This window comes from Hibiscus syriacus, unplaced genomic scaffold (assembly GCF_006381635.1).
Source record: "Hibiscus syriacus cultivar Baekdansim isolate YM2019G1 unplaced genomic scaffold, ASM638163v2 tig00000778_pilon, whole genome shotgun sequence".
Taxonomy (NCBI): domain Eukaryota; kingdom Viridiplantae; phylum Streptophyta; class Magnoliopsida; order Malvales; family Malvaceae; genus Hibiscus; species Hibiscus syriacus.
This window is the reverse complement of record NW_024061825.1, coordinates 3,050,804-3,061,802: the sequence shown is the minus strand read 5'-3', so window position 1 is coordinate 3,061,802 and position 10,999 is coordinate 3,050,804. Positions and strand designations below refer to the sequence as shown.

The following is a 10,999-nucleotide window of genomic DNA, read 5'->3' as shown; positions in this document are numbered from 1 at the left end:
GATAAGGGAGATCGACCCCAATGGTGACGATGTAGGCCCCTTCAATGAAGAATCAGAGGACCTTGACATGCCGGTGGGAGCGAATGATGATGACATACCACATACTACGCCTCATGTTTCTTATTACTAGCCCATGAAACAAACATACACATAAATTATTTTCTGAAAACAAACGGAGCCTTATAATTCCAAAGTATGATTCAATTTGAATTGACATCATTTAATTTAATCACATTTATTCAATTGAAAAACTATACAAAAGTTAAATTATAAAGTAAAATATATACATTTATAAGATAATAATAATAATAATAATATAATTTTTCATTAAAATGGATTATATCAATTGTTTTTTCATTTCTTTTTCCTTTAAAAAACTATATGTTATATGTAAGTTACACTTTTAATTAGTTTTTAATTTAATTTATTTTTTTCTAAAAAAACTTTTTTTGTTCTTTCATTTTCTAAATAAAAATAATTAATTATATATTTTTAAATTTTAAATAAATACTATTAATTTAAAACAAATTAAAATTTTCACGGTAGTTATCTAGTCTATGTAAAATTGGTGTAGAACCTTACAAACAACAATTTTGATCGGCTACCTTACATATAAAGAAATCGCCAGCCTAAGTTGTTTTCCCACATTTTCTTTCTTCCGCTCTCATTTTACGGGAAAACGAGAAAGAAAAAGAAAAGATGTACGGATTCGACCGCATAAGCAACACGAGCGGCGGCGGCAAGGCGGATGAGATAGATCTAGAGTCGGGGGAGACTTTATACCCGGGACTCAGCTACGGCGAGAACCAACTCCGTTGGGGCTTTATCCGCAAGGTTTACGGCATCTTGGCGGCCCAACTGATTCTAACAACCGTCGTCTCCGCCTTCGTCGTTTTGTCGGATCCAGTCAACGACCTCCTCCGTGGAAATTCCGGCCTCTTACTCTTCCTGTGTTTAATCCCCTGCATCTGTAAATTCCTTAACCTTCTTTTCTTTTTCATTCAATTTTTGTTCTTTCCTTATCCTCTCGCTTTAATCCTACTGAATCTTGAATTGTGCATGAAATAAATACCTTTTTGGTTTCCTTTAAATGGTATGTGTGCGTGTAAGTTAATTAGGGCACTTTTCCTTGATTGTTGTGAATTTGATCTCCTTCAAATGTTATGTTAAGGTTAGATTTAATAAAAAAATCGTGTATTTGACTTGAATTTTGAACATAATTTGTTTCTAAAGTCAGTTTTCTGGATTGCCAAAATTTTGGTTATTGAAGCTGTAAAAATTAAATTTGATTGAAATATTTGATGCCTTAATCTTAGGAAGAAATCTAGTATGATAGATTGATAGTTTTGTTTTTTAAATATATTTCGAAGTATGTGGATTGGGTAAAGGATTTGGCAAACATTTTGTTCCCCTCAACATCAACATCAACAACAGCATTCTGCAGATGTCTTTGCATATGGGTTCTGTCTGTTATTTGCTTTATTCCGATTCCTTTCATGGGGAATTTATGAATTTGGAACTAATTGTCTTCTTTTATTTAGAAAATAATCAATGGACTGAGTAAAGGATTTAACAAAAGTTTTGTTGCCTAAACAAGGACAGTATTCTGCAATATTATCAAATTGATATATCTTGTTCTTTGCTTTATTCAAATGCTTTTCATGGGGAATTTATGGGTTTAGAACTTATACCTGTCTCATTTTGTGTAGCCTATTCTAAAGTATATGGATTGAGTAAAGGATTTGACAACGGTTTTGCGCCCTAGAAAAGCAATTCTGCAAATCTATACATATTGTTTCCATCTGTTCTCCTCTTTGTTCAGATTTCATAGGGAATTTATGGGTTTAGAACTCGCAGCTGTCTTGTATTGTTTAGTCTGATTATATAGTATATGGATTGAGCAAAGGATTTGGTAAAAGCTTTGCCCCGTAGACAAGGACAACATTCAGCAATTATCTCTATGGATTTATTCTATCTGTTCTTTGCTTTATTCTGATGCTTTTCATGGGGAATTTATGGGTTTAGGATCACATTTTGCACCTTTATGTTATATTGGGCTTTTATAATGCCGCTGTGCACTGTTCTTAACCTACTGGTCCTACACTAATATTGGATATCTTTGTGTTTGTTCTGACAGTTTGTATGTCAGAATAGGATAAAGGGATGTAGATTGTTAATACTTTGAAATTAAGATGTAGAAAGCTTATGAATAATATCTTTTCGTATTTGAAATATTTGGAAGTTGTTAGTTCCTCTAATAATTTTGTAAAGTAAAACCTCCAGATTTGTTAATGAGTACTTTCTTTAATGGTCTCTGATTAATCAGTAGGTTTCAAACTCTTGGTATTCATTCAAGTCTTAGTTATCTAAACAACTAAACTATGCTACTCTAATTCTTCATTTGCTTGAAGTTCTCTTTCCCGGACATGTCATGACCTTCTGAAGATCCTCCACTCACGTTGATAAATTGTAAAAAAAAAAACCTAGTATTTTTTAAGATTGTACGGAGTTCTATTTGATCCATTGTGTCACGTTTCTCTTCTTTATCTTAAACTTTAAAACCTATTCCGTGCAGTGTTGTGGCCTTTGCATGTCTATCACCAAAAGCACCCAGTGAACTTGGTTATCCTTGGCCTCTTCACCGTGTCATTGAGTCTCACGGTTGGTGTGAGCTGTGCTAATACAGATGGTTAGTATCTTGATGCTTGTCATCAAACATCCTTATCGTAGTCGTAAATCAAGAATTGTTACTAATCATCCATGTTTGTATAATTTCAGGAAGAATTGTACTTGAAGCGCTAATTTTGACAGCAGTTGTGGTTGCATCTCTTACCGGCTACACTTTCTGGGCGTCGAAGAAGGGCAAGGACTTTAGCTATCTGGGGCCAATTTTGTTCACCAGCCTTATTATCCTTATCTTAACTGGTCTAATCCAGGTGAGATGTTTAACAGTATATGATTACTCATGCTTCCACAAACCCGAATCTAACTTATTATATTTGTTTCTATTATTATGCAGATGTTCTTTCCACTCGGCCCTGCATCTACTGCTGTGTATGGTGGAATTAGTGCCATGATTTTCTGTGGGTACATAGTGTACGACACTGACAACCTGATCAAACGTTTCACATATGATGATTACATATTGGCCTCTGCCACTCTCTATTTGGACGTCCTGAATTTGTTCATCTCCATTCTACGGGTTCTGAGATCTGGCGATAACTAGTTATACAACATGTCAGAAAGTGATCAAGTAATTGCCTGAAGAATATTTGTCTATATATAAGTAAGTACATTCTCCAGACTTACAAATCTGGTTGCACCAATTTGCACTTGTTTTTCTAATTAATCCTACATTTTCAAGTTTTTGCTTGCTATACACAAGGCTTTAATAAAATTACGTTTGAATGGTACAATCCTTTGAATTGGCAACCGGGTTACTCTTTCAATTTCCTTGATAAGTATCTCCTTTTGCTCATCTTCGGCACCTACAACGGCATGTCAGACACATACATCCGTATATTTGGTGCTATGGTACTTCACCTCGGGTGTGTGTGTTAAGACATGTTGGACACATACATTCGTGTTGAAGAAAAGAAAATGGTTAATATGGGACCGTGGAAATGTTATTTTTTTTCTAGGGTGAAATAAATAGTAAAGGAGGGAGTCGGCTGGAACATCCGACGTCTTTGAGAAGTCGACCGAAACATCTGACGTCTTTGAGAAGCTGGCCGGAGCATTCGGCATCATCCCATAAAATTAGCAGAGGGAGGTCAGCTATGGTATTTCAGGAGATGAAAAGTCCCTCAGGTATTGTATTTCAGGAGATGAAAAGCTTGAAGTGGTTAGGTGTTTCGATTGACCTTCGAAGACATCAAGTGTTCTGACATTCGATATCTATTGTAACATCTAAATTAGATTAAAAATATTTTCTCCGTCATCTTACATGGAACAAAAATTTCACCACGTTATCCAAGCATTTTTTTAGATTTAGATAGGGGCGAGGAAAACTCAATTCGGCTCAAATTCGATTTTCTTGACTTGACTCCAAAATAATCAACTCGAATTATTTTTCGAGTTGTAATTTCATAAACTCGAGTCAAGTTATAAAATACAACTTGAGTAAATTGAAATGTTTAGTAATTATTGCATTATTTTCAAGTTTGAGTCGACTCTTTTGGCTCTGTATAATATAAGTATATTACATATAAAAAAATTTGAAGAATTATATATGTATTATATATGATTATAAAAAATCATTTAAATTTGAATAAAATAGTATCATAATATTATAAATAGAGAAAATCGCCTCAGTGACCAAAAATGTCTTATAATATACGATTTTAACCAACTTTTTTTGGATTTGCCAAAATGACCAACAAAATCGCAACGCGAAATAAAAATCGCAACGCGATCCCCAGAATCGCAAATCAGTTTCCAAAATCGCAACGCGATTCTTGAAAATCGCAATGCGATAGTACAAATTCACATTGCGATTTTCAAGAATCGCAACGCGAATATGAAAATCGCAACGCGAACACATAAATCGCAACGCGTATCCGTAAACCGCAACGTGTATCCGTAAATAGCAACGCGTATCCGTAAATCGCAATGCGTATCCGTATATCGCAACGCGTATTCGTAAATCGCAACGATAATCCGTAAATCGCAACGAGAATCTGTAAATCGCAACGAGAATCTGTAAATCACAACACTGAAATTTTGGGTATATAACTACGCAACAGCAGCAAATCATAAACTAAATCCCTAAATCGCAACTCATTCCATCTCCATCTATCACTCTCTCCGGCGACATCCGTTCCTATATCCAACGACATCCTTCCCAATCCGGCAACAGGTTTTAGTTTCGCAGCTCGTCTGTTTAGTAAATTAATTTACAACCATGAAATCATCTAATGTTGATCATGTTTGGATAGATTTGTGTTTTGGAGGGTCATGGGATAATGTTCATGGTGTTTTACAATATATGCCTTTACCCATGAATCTTCAACTAAAATTGTCTTTACAAAAGTTAACTTATGAAACTCTAATGCTACGTGTTTCAAATAAATTGAATTTAGAGCCCCTAAGTGGATTTAGGCTATCTTATCAGAGAAATTGTAAAGTTTATTTGTTAACCGACAATGAAGATGTTGAACGATTCATTGCTTACATTAGTGTTTCACAAGATGATGTTACATTGTATGTTGTTGAACCTAGAAGTAGTATTGTTGGGTCAGTAGCGGGTAGTAATCAACTAAGTTTTTCTCAAAACCCACAACCTTTCTCTAATCCAAATCCCAATCAACTTTCAGCACCAAATTCCGGTTTTCGTATTGACCAGTTAGACGATGATGAGCCAACAGAAAAAATTGTGAGTACTAGTCAGTATTCGAAATTTGGTCTTGGTCAATATCCGGACTTTGATATTGGTCAATACACGGATTTTGATGATGTTTCAGAAGAAGAAACAGACCCTGCGTGTAATGATTTTGATATTGGTCAATACCCGAATTTTGGTGATGAAACAGCCGTTGCCGAAGAATGTATTGTTGATGATAATGAGGAGGAAGTTACGACTGTGAATGAACATGTTGAACATCCATTCTGTAATTCATATAATCCTGAAGAAGAAAAAGAAGAAGAAAAAGTCCCCGAAGAAAAGAAAATGCCACGGGCGTATAACTGGAATATGCCAGAATTACTTCAGATACCGGAAGAAGAGTTGGTAAAGAAAGCAGTTGATTGTTACACAAAAGTTATTCGTATCAAGAAAGATGATTGTTTTGATACAAAGGAAGACTTGAAGATAGCTTTGTATACGAAATGTGTGGAAGATGGCTATCAACTAAAAGTTAACAAATCAAGCAAATATCGTTTCGAAACAAGGTGTATGATTGACAAAAACTGTACGTGGCGTATGATTGCAAAGAGAATAAAAGATTGCGAAATGTTTCAAGTTAGGACTTTTATTGATAAACATACATGTTCAAGAACCCAAGTTTTTCCTCACCATAGACAGGCAAACAAAAAGGTGTTGGGTGGTTTTCTGGCTGAGTTAATGTTTTTGAATGGCAGGGTATATCGGGGACATGAAATTATGACTGACATGAATGCTCGGTTCAAGATTAGTATATCATATTCTCAAGCTTGGAGAGCCAAATGTTATGCCTTGGAATTGTTGAGGGGGTCGCCAGAAGCATCGTTTTCCCAACTGCCGGCTTATTGTCACAATTTAAAGCTGAAAAATCCTGGGTCAGTAACTCATATCAAAATAGATAGAGATGGACACTTTGAGTTGCTGTTTATCGCCATTGGTGCTACGGTTAGTAAATCAATATAATTTTGTTGACTCATTTTTGTTAGTTACATGCATTTCACATTTAAATGATTATATTTCTTGTGTATATTATTTTGTAGATTCGTTCGTTTATTACTTGCATGCGCCCAGTTATTATAGTTGACGGAGCACATTTGAAAGGTCGATACCTTGGAGTAAACTTATTAGCAGTAGCCATGGATGCTAACAATGGGATATTGCCAATAGCTTACGGGGTTGGAAAATCTGAAACCTCTGATTCATGGACATGGTTTATGGGGCATCTTAGGGATTGCATAGGTCCTATTAGCAATCTGACAATCATATCCGATAGGGCAAACTCAATTGACAACGCTGTTAGAAGGTGTTTCCCAGATGCTTTTCATGGACTTTGTGGTGTTCATTTGTATAGAAATCTAAAATCAAGGTCTGCTGGTATAAAAAAGCACAAATGTACATACTGGAAGACTGTAAAAGCTTATCGGGAAGTGGATTTCAATAAGCATATAAATTGTTTAAGACGTGTTTTGCCTCAGTGTGCTCAAACACTAGAAGATGTCGGGTTTGAAAGATGGTCAAGAGTACATCAACTTGGAGCAAGATATGGTTTCATGACGTCTAATAGTGCAGAATCAATCAACGCTCTAAGTCGTCATTCCCGGAAATTACCCATTACTATGTTAATGGAGTTTTTTCGAGCCTCTATTCAACAGTGGTACTACAAGAAAAGAAACCATGCAGGTATTATTTCTTTGAATTCGTAACTTATCATATTTATATATTTTACTAAGTATTGTTTATTTAAATTTACAGGAACATTGGAACATCGTGTTACACCATGGACTGAAAAAAAGATAACGAAACGTGTTGTGAAGTCAACGTCATGGAGAGTTGAACCATGTTCAAACACTTTGTTTCAAGTACTGGATAATAACTTAAATGGGCTAGTCGATCTAAATGCAAAGACGTGTAGTTGTATGAAATGGCAAACATCTGGTTATCCGTGTGGCCATGTTATAAAAGTTGCTCTTCATTTAAACCAAGATGATTCAAGCGCATACGCTATGGATTGCTACACTACAGAAGTTTATCGACAGACTTATGCCGAGATTGTCTACCCTATTCCACATCCTTCTGAGTGGGACATACCAGATGACTTACAAACAGTTTTTCCTCCAGCCATGGACAGAAGGCTACCTGGCCGACCAAAAAGTCACGATCGTATACCGTCTAAGGGTGAAGAGAAGAAGAGATCGACATGTAGTCGGTGCAAGGAAAGTGGTCATACAAGGTTGACATGTGGATCACCAGTGCCATCAAAATCATCTTTTCCTCTACCAAAATATGGATCCTCATCAAAATCCAAAGCTCATATGGTGTCAAGCAAAAGGCAATCATCTTTAAAATCCCAATCACAATTGGCTTCACCTTTTGGGACTGTTAACTTAGGTGATTTTTAAATGCAAACGTTGTATTATGTGGATTTTATGTGTGAACTTTTAACATTTTCAGTTGAATTAATGACTCAGGCCAACCATTTTGACTTAACCAACTCTTGTTATTCAGTTGTTATCACTTATTAGGCATGCATTTGACTATCGCAACACGGAAATTACAATCGCAACGAGAGAATCGCAATGCGAAATGAAAATCCCAACATGAAAATCGCAATGCGGAAATGAAAATCGCAATGCGAAATGAAAATCGCAATGCGAAATGAAAATCGCAACGAGAGAATCGCAATGCGAAATGAAAATCGCAATGCGAAATGAAAATCGCAACGAGAGAATCGCAATGCGGAAATGAAAATCGCAATGCGAAATGAAAATCGCATTGCGATTCTCTCGTTGCGATTTTCATTTCCGCATTGCGATTTTCATTTCCGCATTGCGATTCTCTCGTTGCGATTTTCATTTCGCATTGCGATTTTCATTTCGCATTGCGATAGTCATTTTTGCCTTCAACATAATGCAGATTGAAATCAACAAAATCAACCATTACATTTCAATCAATTAAACAAGCACAAATAAGAATTATGTTCGCATCAATTACACAAATCAACTTTTACAAATCATCTTTTACAAATCATCTTTTACAAATCAATTAAACAATCAAAAAATAAGCAATAATTCTTATTTCCAATCATCTACTATTGAATCAACTTTTACAAATCAATTAAACAATCAAAAAATAATCAATTAAACTATTGAATCAACTTTTGCAGCCATACATCATTTTCACGCAGTTCACTTCTGAGATTAACCTGCAGAAACCAAACATTTGCTCAAACAACACTTTCTACACATCTAAAACCTACAAACAGCAAATTATTGAATTCTAGGTACTTAACCAAACATTTTCAAACCAAAAGTCTATAAACTTACCAATTGTTTATGGACATTTTTATAACGCGGATGCAGGTAGGCAGCGTCTCGTATATATCGATTTAGCCATATAATGCCGAAACCACAAGCCTACTGCAGCTTTATCTCTATCGGTGGGAGGTAGATACTTGGTGCTTCCCGTCGTCAAACGCTCCAACGCCAAGCATACGAGAGGACCACAATCTCCTCTGGCTCCTCCCGTTTGTTGTGGCGCGATCTCGTCTCTAATAACTGTAATATTGAGCTTCTTTGGCTTCTTGTTTCCAGAACGAGTCCAATAATTGATCGCATCCATGAATTTAGCCAAATGAGAGCTCCATCCCTTAATAATATCTCTTAAATCAACCAATGATATGTAATTTATCATGCTGTCATACACTATTGTCTTAAGGGATGGGAGCTGAAGCTCGACGAGAATCCAATGTTTACGTTCCAAAACAGGGATAAACACCTGCAATCATAAGTAATAATTCATTCATTTGCGCACTTATTTCATAAAACCTTTAAACTCAATCTAAAATAAATACTAACCTTATCGACCTCCCACCATGCAGGATAAAGTTTAGCTTGTCCATTGCCCAAATCAAATGATTCATCTCGTGCATTCTTCAAGTGAACGGCGTTAAAAGACGTCGGCATAATTGTATATCATATATTTTTATTTTTCTTAAGTTTTCTTATTATTAGAAGACGTGTCACCCACGCATCGATATGCTGTTTTACAAAAAAAGACATATATTAGTGACTTACATAAATTTAAAAAAAATTAATCAAATTGAAATATAAGAAAAATATAAGACTTACCCCCCCATCGAAATAGCCATTGTCTTCGACCCCTAATAATACGCCCCACCAAGACCGATCAAGCAACAAATAGATATCATCTGTGAGCTTGCATATGTCAGTGAAACACCCCTGGCTCCGCTCATGTAGATAAAAATCAACTGCGGTCTTAGCCCAAAGGGTGTTATCCAGAATTGTGTCCGGTAGTTGTTTCCTCTCCTCTTCAGATACCGGTATGGTACTGGCCGGTAACTCATACGAGAGCCAACTTGAATCCATCATGTCCGGCACGTCAGAGGGTTTCTCAAGAAGCCTACATATGACGCCATGTGAATCGGGCTCTTGAATGGTGGGAGGGACCTCTTCAATGATGACAGTGGCCTCTTGAACGGTGGGAGGGGACTCTCGAGGAATGATAGGGGGGCCTCTTCAACGATAGGAGTGGACTCTTGAGGGATGACAGGCGAGTCGGGCTTCTTCTTGCGGTGTCTTCGCACTATTGGGGTGTACGGAGACTTAATAGCACGTGCACGCTGTCTGATGCGTGAACTCCGTCGTGCAAGCATAACCCGACGTAAAGCATCCACTCTATCGGGCCGCTAAATAATTAAATACAAAAATCAGTAAATAAACAGACATGATATTTAAACAGTGAAAACAAAGACAAATATGTTTCAAACTTGCATTGTATTCACCCAAGTCATTATTCTATCATATTTCACAAAATGCATCAGATAACAAAGAAAAATATGTTTCAAACTAATACCCTGAAGTTAGTATTTGTCTTTGTTTTGTCTATTGGTTGAAGTAATGCAATCCATTCAAGTTTCAATTTGCAGAAGAAGAAATAGTTTACTTTCGCAACACGAAACTTAAAATCGCAACGCGAAATGAGAATCGCAACGAGAAACCAAAATCGCAACGCGAAACCAAAATCGCAACGCGAAATGAAAATCGCAACGACAGAATCGCAATGCGAAATGAAAATCGCAACGAGAGAATCGCAACGCGAAATGAAAATCGCAATGCGATTTTGGTTTCGCGTTGCGATTTTGTCGTTGCGATTTTGGTTTCGCGTTGCGATTCTGTCGTTGCGATTTTCATTTCGCGTTGCGATTCTCTCGTTGCGATTTTAAGTTTCGTGTTGCGAAAGTAAACTATTTCTTCTTCTGCAAATTGAAACTTGAATGGATTGCATTACTTCAACCAATAGACAAAACAAAGACAAATACTGACTTCAGGGTATTAGTTTAGCAGAATTGGCAGCAACCGAACAAATTTACTTTCAACCAAAAGACAAAACAAAGACAAATACTATTTCACAGTGTTAAAGAATACACAGTTTAGCAGAATTGGCAGCAACCGAACAAATTTACTTTCAACCAAAAGACAAAACAAAGACAAATACTATTTCACAGTGTTAAAGAATACACAGTTTAGCAGAATTGGCAGCAGCCGAACAAATTTACTTTCAACCAAAAGACAAAACAAAGACAAATACTATTTCACAGTG

At 36.3% G+C, this 10,999-nt stretch overlaps 1 protein-coding gene across 2 annotated transcripts; it reads left to right on the top strand.

The window, feature by feature from the left end:
• The first annotated feature begins 622 nt into the window (after positions 1-622).
• Positions 623-3,755, top strand: LOC120115424 (BI1-like protein). Of its 2 annotated transcripts, XR_005515479.1 has the most exons (5): positions 623-970; positions 2,576-2,689; positions 2,779-2,936; positions 3,020-3,286; positions 3,642-3,755. XR_005515479.1 is itself a non-coding variant. In XM_039136151.1 (4 exons), exons 1-4 carry the CDS (start codon positions 700-702, stop codon positions 3,224-3,226), a joined length of 750 nt encoding a protein of 249 aa, XP_038992082.1. In that variant the 5' UTR covers positions 623-699; the 3' UTR covers positions 3,227-3,304. The 2 variants fall into 2 exon arrangements, 1 of the variants encoding a protein (XP_038992082.1); XM_039136151.1 differs by lacking the exon at positions 3,642-3,755 and having other exon boundaries at positions 3,020-3,304.
• Positions 3,756-10,999: the final 7,244 nt, after the last annotated feature.